The following is a 17,580-nucleotide window of genomic DNA, read 5'->3' as shown; positions in this document are numbered from 1 at the left end:
AAGGTGGGGGTCATTTTCGGTTTTGGTTAAGTGAACCCTGAATGTTTTGGTCCAGAATTTTCATTTTAGTTCATCCCTAGAATAAATCTAGGGAATCCTGAATTTGTAGTCGCAAAACTTTCAAGGCCCAGAAATCAGTGAGAGGAAGAGTAAAGGTTTTGTGTCATTTTACTTTATTTTAATCTGCATATTTTATTAAAGGCCATATTTTTTGTCACAGTGAAAAATGAGTGCGGCCCGCGCACGTATACAATTCTGATGAAGTGGCCCACTGCAGAAAAAACTTGGACACCCCTGCCATAGTTTATAGTAACAAAAGTGTATATAGTACCATCTACTGGCCACAAATAATAACACAATGGAAACATGCTATATCACCTGCTCCTTCCCCATCCATCATGTGCACTTTAATGCATCTGATAGCGGATGAATATATTGTAAGCACTGCCACTAATTGACAGCCTCAAGCAGTGGCTAGAAATGTCAGATCATGGATGAAAAGGGCAGCTTTTGCAGCAGGACTGCAACTTCTGCGTTATAGAAGAATGCATATTAAAGTACTTAGGGAGGGTTAGGGTTACTATTCTTCTATAGTAGGGGACATTAGATTGTCCCTTTAAAGCGATTTTTTAAGATCTTTTTTGGTTGATGAATTATTAGACTTGGAACAAGAAGCTGGCCGTAGTCCCTGTTGACCTCTAATAAACTGTGTGCCCACGGTCTGGCATCAGACACAACCTTCTTACTTGATGAGTTCGCTATGCAGGCCAATATTGTCGTTGCCAATAGAAAGTTACAGATAACACTTATTAATCATTCCTGGGTATGGAATATTACAAAAAAAAAACCTCGCTATCTGGCAAATGCACAATTTTGGAGCAAGGACCAGGAATCCAAAATAGCTAAGAGGTTTGTTTCAATTGGCTGTAAAAGGGGTGACTTTCTACAAACAGGACCAGAGGAGACCTGGCACATTCTCACCCGAGATACAGGTAAAGCCAAGTGGCCCCATCAGCCCGTTGCCCACCTGGCAGATGGCAGTTTAGGGTATGCAAAACAGTCATGTTATTCCCGGCACGTCACTGGTCCTCAAAAATGTCGTTAGTCATTGTTTAGTCTAACATAAACATCATATGCACTTTAATTCAGCTGATTGGCAAGGACAGAAAGAACCAACACCATATTATTCAAATGCCCAGTGTGGAGATTGTTTACAAAACATTGAGGGGTCTATTCACTAAGGAGAGAGTTGCCCGGAGAGTTTGTGGGAGAGTTGTGGTGTCAACTTCTAAACTTCATCATTCTTTATGACGGTCCAACCCCAGTGAGCTTCTGTTGCAGGGAGAGCTTGGCTGGAACCTGAATAATGTATAGTTAAATCAGAAAGATTTCTTCAAAACATCTTTAATCGATTGAATTAAGAATCATAGTGTTTGGTCTGGATCACCAGTTCAGGAAGGTAACCCCCTTGTAGAACATTTCTGACCCAAGCAGATTAAAGAAAAACAGAGCAACCCAGGCAGAGATTCCAGAAACAATGTATCAAGGGTCAGGCAGTAGAATAGTCGAGATGGTCCAACAATCGAGGCAGGCAGTGAGACTCAATAATAATTAAAAGAAATCCAAGTCCCGCAATCCAAGGTAAGTTGCTCAATTTTATTCTTTATAACGTGCCAGCTTCACGCTTCACTCGCTGCTTACTCTATGAGTAAGCGCAGAGTTAATGGGCGAAACGCGTTAAGCTGTTAATCCTCCCATCTGGTTCACTGGCACCATATAAAGAATAAACTACAAAATTGAGCAATTTAGGTTGGAGTGGATCCGTTACCTCTGGCTGTCAATTAACCGGGTAGGTCATAAAAATAAAAAAAGTTATAAAAATGGCAGGGCTAGGTGTGAATATGTCAATTTATAACCCCCACACTACCTCTCCTGCCTATTTAATAATCATTACTCAGTGAAACGTCTCTAGTTCCTATGGTCTGGGTATCACGAATGTATCCTTGGTCTAGGTATCAAGGAGGGATCTATTGATGTACATTGTGCTATTATATGACAACATATGGCTCAGGAGGAGCCAAAGTCAATGTTCTTGTTACATCACCATTACATCAGCACACCAAACCATCTACCATACTTTCTTTACATGCCCTGATTGTAGAGCAGCAGATCATGATGAAACCCATGATGCATTTAGCAAGTTGTGTAAAAGTAACACCAGAGCTCATACCTTGACATATGGTGTCACCCTGCAATTCATGACACGAGGTGAGTTGAAAAATCACATTTAACGTTATCAAACGTATCTAACTACATCAAGCCTGCTCTGTATGTCTTCAGGACAAATTCATCAAGGTTGGCCATTTAAATAACATAGTTAATGCAATTAAATTGATTTATTTACCCCAGTCCAATCACTGCTAATTAAATAAACCTAATGATGGCTCATCAAAAAGTTACCTCAGAGTTCTTTCTTTCTTTTTTTCCCTCCAAAATACCCCCAGCGACAATTTTTAAAGTTCAAATAAAGTAAAATTACAGGTTAAAAAAAATATTAGAGATGGATTTTTTTATTTATCTTTTTTACAAAATAAGCAAAAAAAATTACCACTTCCTACAGAAATTCCTAATTTTATCATCACATTTCCAGTGGGCATAAAAAAAATGATGGATTTTTTTTTTGTACTTTTGCTTCCCACATTCTATTCGATAACATGATTAGTATTTTGCAATTCAGTATTTTTTGCTGACAACCGATTCACTTATTTTTCTACAATAAATAAAAAAAACTTTTAGTATTGATGCCAAACTTTCCACCCAAGTAAAACACGCGTTGTCCTTCCATCAATAATGAGTAGCCTTCAGACATTGGTAGAACGTGGGCCACGGACATCAGAGACCGAGCAGTATTGTATGGGATTAGTCCTCGTTTGTAATGTAAAAAGAGATTATGTTGCTAATACTGAGCATGAACACCATCTTCCTATCTTCACGGATATGTTCTTCTAGTAACCGTGTTCATTACCAATATTTTAATAAAAGTCAACACCAACATTAGCAACCTAATAGATTTCAATGATTCTTTGACATAAGAATGTAAAGTTTTGAGCTAAAAATATAAATTTGTTCCAAATGAACAATAAAATAAGGGAGATAAGGGTTTTGGGATAAGGGATAAGCAAGAGGACCTCAGGTCTGGCCTTGTGTAGATACCTCATCACCCCATCAGAGACCCCTAAAGCAAGATCAGAATTTAGCCCCATTTACATCTCAAATTCTTCTTGCATAAAAAAAATATTAAGTATAGTAGACTTTTTTTAATATTATCTTTATTAATGTCAAATATTTTAGGTTATATGCAATTAATAAAATATTCAGGCAGTTCAGTTATGTTTTGTAAACCTATTTTGTTTTCGTTTAAATTAGTTCAAATAATAATACATTATTATTACTTTTAATAATCTTTTTATCGCACCGAACAGGCTATTAAGAGTCTATATCCCAGACTATGAGTGACATAGTAAGTAAAAAGTGTTTATGGAAAATCCTAACCCCAGGCTACTGAAAAAAAGCACAACGACCTTGTGTTATCTAAAATAAAGGACTTAATCACACACATGGACAGAGGGCAGCTAGTAGTTAGGAAGGTATTGTTATTTGGTTGGAGATGTTATTAAGGTTACTTTAAGGATAACAAGAAAATACAAAGAGTATGTGGTTGGATAAATAAAAAAAGATATTGTTGAGGGTTCCTTGTATTACTTGGGTAGACAAACACAGGTTGGAGTATAGATGGGAAAAAGAAATATTAAGAAGAGTTCAATGGTAGACCTGGCTGCTTCAAGGAGATCTTTGGACCAGCAGACAATGCTCCTGAGCTCCGGATAGCACCACAGGACGCTGATGGTCCAAGGACAGCTCTTATCAGTTACTGTAATTGGATAATGACACTGGGGCTTTGATTTATTGTTACCAGGGCTGACTCCTTCCCCTGCCCTGTTGACTCCACACCCCAGGACACACGACTACCCAAAACACAGACCCATGCGGCTTCAAACCAGATTAACTACATTCCGACCATCCCCATTCACCAATGCGTACTGAATGACATTGAACCTTACAATGACCCTAGCTGGACATTACACACTATAGAATTTTTTTACTTTTATTTATTACTGTCTATAATATTCACATAATCTGAGAAATAAGAAAAATGTTCATTTTTCTAAAACATTATTATTTATTAATTTATACAGTGCTATATTCTGCGATGCTATACAATGAGATATTCATATAACATTATGGTCAATGTGCATTAAACTTGCTAATACCTGTCTGCAATAAGGTCTGAGGTGGGATTCGTGTATACTCTATGTATATATAATGGGTTTGTCACCCCATTCCCTCAAGATTGTAAGCTTGCGAGCCGGGCTCTCCCCACCTAATGTATGGGTTTGTCTTAGTCTATCAATTCTCGTCTTGTCATACCCCTTGAATATATGTATTGTATTAAGCGCTGTGTAAACTGTTGGCGCTATATAAATAAAAGATAATAAAATAATAATAATAATATATACATATATACTTAGAGCTCTACAGTTTACAATATAATAATAAAACAAATGTAAAAAAGTCGGTGTATTTGTATGATAAGTAAACTAGTCATATATACATTATGATCAGGGTTCAACAGATATGTATACATTAGAAATGCCGGTCCGTGTTCCATAGAGCCACGCAGGAGCTAGGCAGCTATGAGGCTACCCTATAATTTAGTCTCCTCTAGTAAAGAATTGTCTTTCTTGTTACCCTTAGAAAACGGCTTCACCGACCTCCAGACTCCTGTTACCTTAAATAACGGTTATGAATTTATATATATATTGCACCTACCTATCATTATTGTTGGTGATTATGTGTAACTAGCGATATTCCTAAAACCTTCATCAGAAACACATAGCAATAAATTCTATGTGATCATGTTAAACATGCGTTCTTCCATTCTTCTATGTGCCCGTTAAAGCTCGAAAAGCAAGCGCTGACATTGGAACTTGGAACATGATAAGAGAAATTAGCATAAAGTTACCCGAAACCAGAAATTTTGGTCAAAATTCAATAGAATATTTAAAATGCGATGAGTAATTATTATTATTATATTTTACTTATATAGCACAAACAATTTACGCAGCGTGTCTTACAATGTATATTTTCAAGGGGTATTACAAGATCAGAACAATTCTAAGACTAAGACAATTATTCATAATTACCGGAGACTTTGTTACTGGTTTTACGCTTTCTTTTAAAAATAAAAACACCCTTTGAATCTTTGTTCTGCCGCTATTAGCACTCTTTTGTGAACCGTGCCAGATTTCGGTAATATAGTTCACTACAAAACAGCTTTGTTTACGAAGATGAATTATCAATAAACCTAAGAAAATGACATTGGTTTGGTTAATCTGAACTCAACAGAAGAGACCGAATAGAGAGACAGAGAAGTTAGAGGCGACAGGTAGGAGAGACAGAGAAGTTAGATAACAGATATGGGGCGGACTGGGAATTAAAATTGGCCTTGGACCTTTAAGGCCAGCAGCTGATAAAATGTAAATGTGGCTGCGCACGCACTCCTACACTTCTGCAGCTTGCTGCCATGTTTACCCAGCAGGCACCACACACAAAAGGTGGCTATACAGGTATATTGGAGGCGCCATTGGCACGCCTTGAACTTTCAGCCTCCGGCGATGAGGGTGGGTGGTCCCGCTTTTGTTGCGTACGAGGCTACCCCCACACGCAGGAAGACACCATTGTTGGAGGGGAAGTAGGCTGGGAGTAGTGCGTGGAAATTCCCCGCGGTAAAACCTAGAGAGGTCCAGCGTATAGCCACTGGATATTTGCCTGGTGTGCCCATTGGCTAGTTTCGACCTGGATGGATGGATAGATAGATAGATAGATATTCACGGTAGCTACAAACTATTCACTATATTAACCCCTTAATGACAAAGCCTGTACATGTACGGGCTCAAAATGCATTGTTTTCAATGGGTTTAGGGACCGCCCATTGTCCTTAAGGGGTTAAATTGAAATTCCCTGACATTATTCTGCATTATGAACGGCCCACCCCAGCATATTGGCAGAGCTCGCTCTTAATACTATATCAGGTAAAGCAACAACATTCATTTTAACAATTCCCAGTCTACTGACTATACGTCGGCAGAAGGTATGCACTATGGTTGGAAACTCAGACGTCCCAGAAAGTTTAACGCTCAATATTAAGTCAATTGGATAAACCATAAAAGGTCCCAATAACAGCTGTTCCATTGAAAAATATATATATTCTGGCCATTTAATTGGATTATAACAAAAAAGACCATTGAAGAGTACCCTGCTAACAAGTAATAGCCATGTGCCTAATTGAAATCTTGCCACAAGCGCTTATTCTGGCCAATGCAGCAGGTTCGGGCGATTAAAAAGCCCCCCTGCAAAAAAACTGGGAGCTTGATTGCCCAAAAAGGAGTTCACATGAAGGCTGCCCTTGTAGATACATAGAGTGACTTTTACTCCTACAATGCCACATCGAGCTAAATGTTTATCAATATGCTAATGAAGTCCTTCTTGCCCAATAAATCCTTTCTTCTATTGACTTTCATTATTCAGTGTGTAAGGCTGGGTGATTTTGACCAAGCCATTCTTTTGTTTATCGTAAGGAGTCCGGGTGTTTATTCTCGCTCTGTTATAAGAGCCCAATCTACTAGACAAAGACAAATGGCTAATATGCATCTTCCTAAAAATAATATATTAGGTGACAACTAGACCTCTTATTATATAAACCTTATAATATTTCAAAAAACTTACTTTAAAGCATTACTAGCCATAAAAGAAATGGTAGAAAAGGGTGCTTATTCAAAACGCCCTCCTTTCTCTCTCAATGCATAAATTGAGACATTCCTCCAAATTTATTAAAGAAAGAAAAAAAGATTATCAGTACAAACAAATTAAATTGTTTCCATTGTTTGTTCCTTTTATAATAAACTTCTTTTTTTTACATTCATAATTTATTCCCACGTCTCAAGGTTTACGATAAGAGTACTTGGGGTGTGTCATCTGTTAACAAGTCACTCCTTTTGTATTAACAATACCTGTAAAGTTTTGTGTAAACAAAAATCTGATTGACATAAACAACCCCCTTGTATGCACAGCTCTTTAGAACAATGCACACGTCACAACACTTTTCAACTGCAAATTAGAATCTTTAGAGGTTAGTGATACCTTTTAGTAGTCTTTTAGAACCAGATGTAGCCACATTGAGATTCCTTCTTCAGTACAATGCAAAATATACCGTTATTTTCTTCAGATGGGACACCTGAGACCTTGGTTTTTCTTCAAAAAATCTCATCTGGGTTGGCCTTCGTGCAGTAGAGTGTATTCACTATGGGAAGATTTCTTGAAAAATCATCACATTTACTTAACTATGCATTATGCAGGGCCAGTTCAGCCCTATTTAATGTTAAAGAAAGACACATTAACATCTGAGTTGTTCTCCTGTTATTTTACTAACTGACCTGTCATAGAAGGGACTTATCAGCTTCTACCACCTCACCTGAGGACTCTGTTGGCAGCGCACAGCCCTCTCGAGATACGTCTTTCTTTAATTATTTTGACACCTGTGCTTACTTGCCTTGTTACCGACTCATTGGCCCACACTTGGCTTTTTGCGTCCACACTTGGCTTTGCCTACTGACCTCCAGCCCAACTCTTTGATGTTTAAAAAAGGAAATGGATAGGACACACATGAAGAAAATGAGAGGCTCCAGTCATGGTGTAAATGCTGCAATAGGGTTCTTGTTACCCTCTTGAAGCAATAAGCTTCAAATAAATACATTCTATGTCAATAAATTTGTTTCAAAAGCTTCCGGTATCAGCCCAAAATGTTAACTCAAAACAGCTCGTGGCCAGACTGGGGATAAAAAGTTGCCCTGGCACTTTAAGGCCAGGGGCTGTTAAATGACAAAGGATCCTAATGGTATGGTATGGAATGTCTTTTTTATACAAATGTCTTCAAAAGGGTAGACATTCCTAGTGGAACAAGTCCAATGGCAAGCGAGTTAAGTAAATTAGAAGAATGGTCGAGAGTGTGGCTGCTGCAGTTTAACGATGATAAATGTACAATTATGCACTTTTGATAAAACCACAGAAGACAAGGTTATTTCAAAGGAGGAGAGATGTTAGAACTAGAGGACATAATCTACAGCCATCATTTTACTGATAGGCTGGTAGATAAATAGAATAACCTTCGGTCAGAAATGGCAGAGGCTCATACATTGCATGTGATAGACGAGACCAAAGACTGCGAAGAAGAGTCTTTACAGCAAGAAAAATTGGCAGACCAAGTGGGCTGAATGATCTAACGACAAATTCTTATCCAGTCGCAGGAAGGGTATTTGGGAGCCATGGCTTAAATAAGGAAAGTCTGACCTTTGATAGTATTGGTCCTGACTTTGACTTTCTTTAAATACGCTTTACTTCCAGCACTATTTGTAGAACTTTCAACTAAAACAAAAAAACAGGTTTCAAACTTTATCTTTTTCTCCTCCCAAACCACAAACCAAGCCTATTGACACTGCTTCTTTTGCTATGGTTACTTAATTGGACTTTTTTTTTTAACAGTACTAATGTAAATCCAGTTAAATTTTAACACACTTTAACCAGCCCCCACCTCAACAAAAATATTCAGCCTTTGCTGACGACTGATTTAAAAAAAAAAATGGATGTCCTTGTTTCTAACATTTGTGCGAAAAACTTGCACTTGTTCATGGGGAAAAATTTTTAGGGGTCCTGAAATCTGGGCAAGCAATCAGATGCAAGCTAGACTAGATATTGTTTCATTTCTATTAGTGTCACACTTTATTTCCCAATCTGGACAGTTGTTTGGAGGACTCGCAGTCTTTTTTGGAAAAAAAAATATAGGGGGTCTAGTGGCCTTCCTCAGTCGCATTGCTACATTTTTGGCCACAGCCTCGGCAATAACATTACAGTGGAAGAAATGATCAGGCTGAACTAAAAGTTGCACATATTTATATATATTTTTGTTACGAAACAAGAGAGAGACACAAAAAAGTAAGGTATAGAGCCAAGGTCCCGATTACCCAGTCGTGTGCCAGTTAAATCAATGGGGAAATCCCCAGGGCTCCCAGTTATGAATTTCCATTGGGAACTGGAAAAAGTGACCTATTAAGATTTAGGAGGGGTTGAAGACAGCATAATAATGAGGGTCTAAATCATGGTGGGACATGGCCGGGCTGTTGATGACATGGTGGCCTTGGCACTTTAAGGGCATCAGCCACCTGATGATGTGTGGCAGTCGGCTGGATATGCTTGGCAACGTTTTTTACATTCACGTAGCAATCGCTACAAACACCTAGGAGTCATTCCCTTCCCCCAAAATACCAATGTCACCTCCCCAACTGAAAAAAGCCCCATGGTTCTCCCAGCCCCCCTCCTGTGGAGTCTCCCCCCCCTACAGGGCATTTTGCCTCTCCCCAGGAGACTTTTTTGGTGCCAGAGCTCCCATTTTCTAGACAGGTCTCTGGTGGGGTGACTGGGGGTGCTTTTGTGACACTTTGAATGAAATTAGCTGTTTATAGTTTGTAATCCAGTTCAATACTTCCCAACGAACCAATTTGAGCAGGTTTGGATTTTTGAGAAATATGAAGTTTTAGCTATAACATAATATGATATATCAGTCTCAATACTATTGTTGCCGAGGAACATACACATGGACCCCCCTTTCAAACTAATAGACTCATAGCATTCTTGTGCCAATAAACCATATTTTTTCCTCCCCGATCTAGCTCAGTAAAATTGTTTTCAATGCTTATTTTGAATGCTGCCAAATCACAGGAATACTGTATATGTTATGTTTGAGATAAAACCACCAGAAACTGGTTCATTCCATGGCTGAAGCCCCTCCAGGCAGCCATAACCTATTATTTCTATTTATTTAATTATATAGCAATTTAAGTTGAAAAGGTGAACCCTTCTATGGACCCTTCCTGCTTTTGATACAGAAGAAGGCAGAACCCCCCCCCCCAAAAAAAAAACAACCCAAAATAAGCTTTTTTATTATTTCAACACTTAGGGGGGAATTCCTTCTTGACTCCAAAAGACAAATCATTTTCTCCCTGGATCAAGAAGCTCTAAAATATTAATGTTTATCATACCTCAACTTTGGAAAGTGTAGCTCCATTTAAAAAGTGCTCAGAACAGGACACAAACAGGGCCGGGACAGAAAATATTATTCAGCCCTGTAACTTTAAGGCCAGTGGCCTCCAAATGAAGTGAGGCGACCGACAGCCACACATTATGTATGTCCAGCAACCATGCGCTACAAGACCTGATCTGGCAGTATCGGTGACTATGCCATCCTTTCGGTCACCAGGACTTTACCCGGCGTGCCAGATTCTTATTATTTATTATTAGTATTTATATATTCCGCAGAGCTTTACAGTGGGTAATCAGATGGCCAGTCCGGGCTTAATCAGTCTTGTATCAATATCATTTTTTTTCTACCACACACTAACATCACTCTTCACCACATGGAACACCAATAAATAGCATCTATCCCTTGTCTGAACTTGGCAATGAGCTAGAGAACCTTATATATATATATATATATATATATATATATATATACACACACACACACACATATATATATACATATATATGATTGGGGGTCAATAATGCATACATATAGAATATGGCTTCAATACCAAAGGTTGGCCATTAGTTAAAAGAACTGTGAAAACAAAGTTGCCAAGGAGATTGGCTTCCTCTTCATCCCAGGAACAGCTTAAGACCAGGACAAACATGATGGGGATGATAGTCGATAATAGCTGGAGTAGCACAACTTGGCCTTTGCCTTTAAGTTGCAGGTGTTGCTTTATTCTTATCTCGTTTTCTGCTCCTTGGATCCTCTCCGTTACGCTGCTCCCTCCTCCTGTTACATCCCTTTCTCTCTTGGCCAAGTCTCCCTACTCTGGCCTTTCTCCGTCTAACCCTATTGTCTTTTTCTTTCCTCCTTATTTCAATTTGTATAGCTCCTTTTCTCCTACTGTTTTCCCCCAAACATGGAAGTCTTTCTCTCTATTATTCTACTTTTTTTTTTCATCTCACCTACCAAACCCTACTGTCCTCGGGGGCCTTTTTCACACCCTGGGTTGATACAGTGAATGACAGTTGTGCAACCGGTAGTTTTCTTTATAATAAATGTGTTTTTAACTCACCGGACGTTAAGCTCATGGTTGGTTCCAGGCTTAGTGACTTTGGGTCAAAAACATCGCTTTGAAACCTTTAAGGTTTTCTTTGACGGAAAAAAAAACTGCATTGGCCCACATTAAAAAATAAAATATTATAAAACATTATTAATAATAATAATTCAACTGCTACTCAGAAACCTTTTACATCTCCCAAATCTAGCATTCTCTACTTTCATGCGCTAAATAAACCTGTGTAATGGTGGATACAGGTAAAAATAAGCAATACAAGTGTTGGAAATCCACCTTAACGCCCTGTTCTCATGACCCACATAATTATTTCTCCCTATTACGTTATTATACCCTGTTCTGGCATAGTACATAGGACTGATGGTTCTATGCAAGCACCTAATGGAGACAAAATATTAGAATCTCATATTTGGAATGGCTTTGGCCAGATAATTTGTGTGTATATATATATATATATATATATATATATATATATATATATGTTATATTACATATCATGTTATCAATACAAGATCGTATCTCGCCCGTCTGGCGCATTTACATTTAAGCTGTGCCAAGATAACAGAGGCTCCATGGGTTATATTAAAAGACGCTGACAAAGACACCGGGATATAATGTCAGTGCCGGGCTGTCGGTCATGAGGCGGCCCTGTTAATGAAGATGTGGCCGACGGATGGATATACGCTACGTTTTTATGCTCACGTAGCATGCGGACTGGCATATTCAGCATCTGCTAGAAGGCCAGTCTCGGCTTGTATGACATCATATACCAGCGCTTCTCAGTGGGGATGGCAGTGTGTGGGGGGTAGGTATGATGTCAGAAGGTACAATAAAAAATGTATTTATTTTTTCTTTCTAACTTTATTCCTACATGGCTTTGAAAATCTATTTTGAAATGTTTTTCTTTGGTTTCTTTTAATTCAATTAACACCCTGTTGTTAAAGTAATCTATTTATCCCCCCCACCCCCCCAAAAAAAGTATGCAAATTACTCATTACTGAGGGGGAAAAAACCTTTATCACACAGAAAGGTAATCCCAATTAAGGTTTAAATCAGGCATGCGCTTATCTTCTTTTACCGACTACCTCTTTGACTCCACTATCTACAGCTCCAAAAGATCAGACCAGACAGACAATTAAAACAGTGGGCAACATCCTCAAAGCCGGGCACTTTGTTGTATCTGCTTTGTTATTAGCAGCCGGTGACAAGATTTGCCTTGTTTGTAACTGGAACCCATCTATCAAAATCCTTTTTTAACCTGTGCACTGCTGGAAAGGACTTGCAAAGATGAGGCTCCGACTTAAGGCACACAATGAACCAAAAAAGGCATAGTTAAAAAAAAAAGAGAAGAAAATGCACAATAAATACTAAAAAAAAATAAAAAATAATAATAACCGGCCAAATGAAGTCGCATACGTTGGAATGAATTTTGCTTAGTGCAAGACTGTCTATAAAAGTGTGATAAAAAAAGCACAACATGCATATATATATATATATATATACCTGCACTCACTTGAGAAAGAGACTACAGTGGTCCCAAAAGCTTACATGACCATACATCAAGAAAATGTATTAATTGGCTCAAGAAAATGTATTAATTCAAAACACATGCGCATGCTTTCGCCCTCTTCTTCCCTGAGAACATACATGTGTGTGTCGCTCCCCTTTAGGCTGCTTTTAAAGATTGCAAGCTGCAAACCACCATATACTTTTCTTATAACTTCACTACAAGGGGAACTCACTCCAAAATGTATTTTAGTATAACATCAAAAATAACTTTTTCATAAATATTGTGCTTTCCTTTCTATAAACATGTTCCAGCTCTGATATCTAAGCCTAATCTACTAGACAAACACCTTGACGCCTTATCCTATTACCTTGTGGCAAACAAATGAAAGACTCAGTCTTAATCACCCAGGCACTGACCATCTGACAATTTAAAGCTTCTTTAGCATTACCATAAACTGATCAGTGTGGTGTCTAAGCAGGTAAAGTCACCCAAAATATCACATGACCGCCAGCAATGACGGCCTCCAGGTCTGCAGATAAAGGCAGTTTATTGGGACAAAATTACATAAAACTTTTTTTTTTTAAATGCTGACCGGTATAACTGTATTCAGCGCTGGGGTTTATCCCTAATGAAAAATATTTTGTTTTCCAAGAGACTTCTCCTTTAAGTATTTGTGAAACCTTGAACTGCTGAACTACTTTGAAGGGCAAATTTCTGAGTTCATTTAAACTGCAACCCATTGACCCATTGTACATCTCTGTGGAATATGATGGTGCTATATAGAACAAAAAGTAATAAGGGCCAGTTAAAGGTGGTGGCTGAAATTGAATTGAAATTGTGAATTATTACTACACCTAAAATAATTAAAGGACATTTGGCTCTTTATTACTCCCCCCATGCACCCTGCTCCTCTCAAAGATTTCCTGCATATCTATCATAGTCAGTTTCCAATGGTTACAATGTTACTGACAATGATATTATTACTGACACATGGTGAGGCAGATTCCAAGATCTGGAGTGTAAATGGGTTTACTGCTTATCTTATTTGGGGGTCAATTAGTCTTAGAAAGCCAGACCCTGCTGATCAGGGGTATGAACTTGTATGTTGGGAAACCAGCAGTTAATTCATGTAATATGGATAAAAAAAAGGGATAATTTCTTAGGTTCAAAGTAAAATTTACAGCTAAAAAAAATAAAGGTGATAAAGGACTACCATTAGGGTGCTGTTATATTAACTAAAACATATACATCTATGTTATGTAAATCAACCTTACATTTAAAACAAAACATGAATAGTTACCTACAGGAAGGGTGTGGGGGGGTAAGTTGGGATGTCCACTGGGGTGAAAGCAGGGGGGAGGGGTATGTAAATGGACCAATCACAGGTATATCAATTAACATAAAGACAAGACAGGAGGGACTAACTACCCCCAACCCAGGGTAAATAAACCGATGGAGAGGTGGTTTGGTATATTTCTTATTAGGATTTTACTGGGGGTGAGGCTTAATTCCAAACTTTTGCATGAAATTAAGAAAAAAAGTAAAAGAACGGTCAACACCCTCCTTTAGGAGGCATTAGGGGCACTTTCAGTCTTGGACAAGATCGGTTACTAGGCTGGCGTTCTGTTGGGATTTTCTACAGCTGGGGAATTTTCAGAGCTCCTAACCATCGACTTGAGGAACACGGGGTCGTTGTTCTTCTAAAAAGGTTTCTGCTGGAACGGTTGACCTTTCTTGTTGGCTAAGTTCACGTTGAAGATTTTGTGAGGATACCCACGGCTTGGTGAATCAGAGGTCCGCTATGGCCCACCATATGTACTTCAACCAGCAAGGCTTTGCAGGTCTTGCGTCCAACAACAGCTTGGTCCAAGATGGCTCCGGACAGTACAACTTCAATAAGAACTATCCAAGTATAGGTAATTCTTATCACCCACCTCACTTTTACCCCATCCCGGCGCTAAAGTCCGAGTATGGAGATGTCGGGGTGTCGGGTGCTCCTGAATGTGCTCCTCAGATGTTGAACATGCCGTGGAATCACTTGCCTCAACTTGACCATCTAAACCAAATGGCCATGCATGGCTCAGGGTATCATAGAAGAGATCAGAGTTCAAACTTGGATGAAATAAATAGAAACCAACCAAGAGAGAAGGCTCCTGAGTCGATGAGGAAGACCCAGTCACCGAAGAGTTCCACCGTGACCAACGTCTCCTGCCACACTCAAAACTGGATACCCACCACCCCACCATTGTGGCAACCAGCCTCAAATGCAAAAGCCACTTCTCCAGCTATGCATTTGTCTAATGCACCCGATGTGAATTTTAACAGCCCTCCCCAAAGCCAAAACCTGTTCTCTTCCAAGCAAAACTCCCCATTAGTTAAAGAGGAAGGGGCATGGACCCAGGAGAACACCCGATGCAGTAGCACCTCCAGTGCCTCTTCTACTGTGACCAGCAGTACACCGACTAGTGTCTCTAGGGGGACAGCAGATGCTTTAGACAGCGACAGTGAGGATGTAAGTACAAAACCTACTGCCCGATTAACTGTAATCTCCATATGCTCATGGTATTACATTTTGGTATTTGTTTTTATTTATTTGGATGGGGGGGTCATTTTGCATTGCTTCTGTTAGCACCATGATGGTCCTAGCTGTAGAAAGACTAAATGCCAAATGTGTCACATGAGGGGTTTTGTGGGATCCTATAGCTAATAAAGTACCTTGTGTTATTGGGTGCTGCATGGTTGTGTGTATGTGTAATTAAAGAAACTTTCCACAAGATTCTATAAGATGTTTCTCACCTTCTACCCTTTAACCCCTTTAACTGTTCTACACTTTCCATCTGCAGGAAGTTCCTACTACTGCTCAGATGGAGGAATTTGCCAAAGTGCTGAAACACAAGCGCATAACGATGGGGTTTACGCAAGCCGATGTTGGAATTGGCTTAGGAGTGCTATTTGGTAAGACAATTACTGTGGCCAGAAAGATGACTGTAGAGATATCCTTGAGGCATTTTGATGTAATAGATGTAGATGTTTAGCTTTCATTGTATAAGTAACCAGTATAAAAATTTGTGAACTTGTCAAAGAGAATGTAGGGTTTGTGGGTGGTGGCTAAACTTCTATATTGCGTTATTCTTGGAAGACAGATGAATACAGATAATTTCAGTGTTCACAAGTACAATATAAGTAAATTTTATGTTTTCTGTAATCTTTCTCTGGTGCAGACAAAAACTTCAGCCAAACAACCATCTGTCGCTTTGAATCCTTACAACTTAGCTTCAAAAATATGTGTAAGCTGAAGCCTCTTCTAGAAACCTGGCTGCTTGAGGTAGAACGACTTGATAACCCACAAGATGTAAGTAAAGAGTTCAAAAGCTTTGTCAATTGGTCTGCTACCTATCTCAAAATCACAACTAGGTAATGCCCTCTGTTCAACACAGCTAGTTGATCATAAGCTTCGTGCTGATGGGCAACTTAGTTGGCCTTTCTATCCTCCTGTAAGGTCTTTTAACTCTATTTTTTCTATAGACCTAATGCTGCGGTGTACATCGGTAACTATTACCAGTCACTTAATCATGTCCGTAAATGTTGAAGATGGTCACGTCATGCGTTCTTTCGGTAACCTAATTTCTTTTCAACACAACAGCTTATCAACAGAGCGCAGAAATATGCGTTGGCCAACAAAAGGAAGAATCGTACGTCCATCGACGCAGTTGCCAAACGTAACCTAGAGTCTTATTTTGTAAGATGTCCCAAGCCAAGTGCTCTAGAAATTGCACAGATATCAAGGGAGTTCAACCTGGAGAAAGACGTAAGCATTGCAGTGTTTTGTGTGTGTGGGGGGGGTCTTTAATGAATTGTTCCATAGACTGGAAATCAGTTTAGATTTCCAACATTTTTGCCTTTTGCCTTTTTATTATATATTAAGACAATTGGCTGACAGTACACCTAAAAAACCTTGGATCTAAATCGGGCATGCAAGTGCTGTAACTAAAGCCTCTAAAATGTGCTTATTGCCTGAAGAGCATTTTGACATTAGTAGCGCTGCAAATTTTTGGAGGGCTAATTGGTTACCCAATAGAAGTATATGAATTCTCTCTCTATGGAGGTGATGCTGTGTGCATGGATTATCCAACACCACTAACTTCTCTGGTTTGCCAACAGGTAACTCGTATCTGGTTTTGTAACCGCCGCCAAAAAGAGAGACGACACACGCAGCACATGATGAGAGGACCTGGTGGAGAAAACAATCAGTTAGTGTCTTCTAGCACCGGAAACTTTACCTATTCCCAAATGGTCCCACCACCCAGTTTTTCCACGCCCTCCATGGGTTTTTTGCCCACCTACCATCAGAATGAAGTCTTCTCTCAGCAGATGCTTCAGGGAATGCCTGTTGGAAACCACTTTGGTTAAACTGCCACTTATCCAATGATTTCCTCTTACTCATCAACCTTTTTACTTAAGAATGATGGTGATGGAGGCTAAAGTTTTTTTGGGGTTTTTTTTGTATGTGTATATATATATTTTTTATTTTTGTATATAACTTTGAAGCTGGTGGAGCTCAAGTTTTGGTTTAACTTGTTGGTCATAAACCTTTGTCCTGTGTTTTTTTAATTATAGTTTCTATTGCATAAGATTTTATAGTCCTTACCATATGTAGCTTTAAGTGCCTTGCATTTCATTACTGGTTTTGTAGCAGACCTCTCGTTGTCCTGCTTCTCAGATTGCAGCCAGGTCCTTCTGTCCAGAGAAACATTGTCTCTTCCTATAACTTCATTTAAAATGGTGTATTTCTGT

General features: G+C 39.0%; 1 protein-coding gene across 1 annotated transcript; it reads left to right on the top strand.

Annotated features, from left to right (window-relative positions):
* The first annotated feature begins 14,587 nt into the window (after positions 1 to 14,587).
* LOC149281218 (POU domain, class 5, transcription factor 1.2-like) lies at positions 14,588 to 17,196 on the top strand. The gene is made up of 5 exons (XM_089499561.1): positions 14,588 to 15,298; positions 15,630 to 15,749; positions 16,016 to 16,138; positions 16,430 to 16,594; positions 16,948 to 17,196. Exons 1-5 carry the CDS (start codon positions 14,588 to 14,590, stop codon positions 17,194 to 17,196), a joined length of 1,368 nt encoding a protein of 455 aa, XP_089355687.1.
* Positions 17,197 to 17,580: the final 384 nt, after the last annotated feature.

This window comes from Sceloporus occidentalis, unplaced genomic scaffold (assembly GCF_023333645.1).
Source record: "Sceloporus occidentalis isolate IW3139 unplaced genomic scaffold, rSceOcc1.0.p SCAF_137, whole genome shotgun sequence".
Lineage (NCBI taxonomy): Eukaryota > Metazoa > Chordata > Lepidosauria > Squamata > Phrynosomatidae > Sceloporus > Sceloporus occidentalis.
This window is presented reverse-complemented; position numbering and strand designations above follow the sequence as displayed.

Bases quoted from the DNA above. Each gene is read 5' to 3' on its own strand.
- LOC149281218 (XM_089499561.1), top strand. From the start codon at position 14,588: ATGGCCCACCATATGTACTTCAACCAGCAAGGCTTTGCAGGTCTTGCG. The intron at 15,299-15,629 runs GTAAGTACAAAA...TTCCATCTGCAG, and splicing joins TAGACAGCGACAGTGAGGAT to GAAGTTCCTACTACTGCTCA. The intron at 15,750-16,015 runs ATTACTGTGGCC...GCAGACAAAAAC, and splicing joins GAGTGCTATTTGGTAAGACA to TTCAGCCAAACAACCATCTG.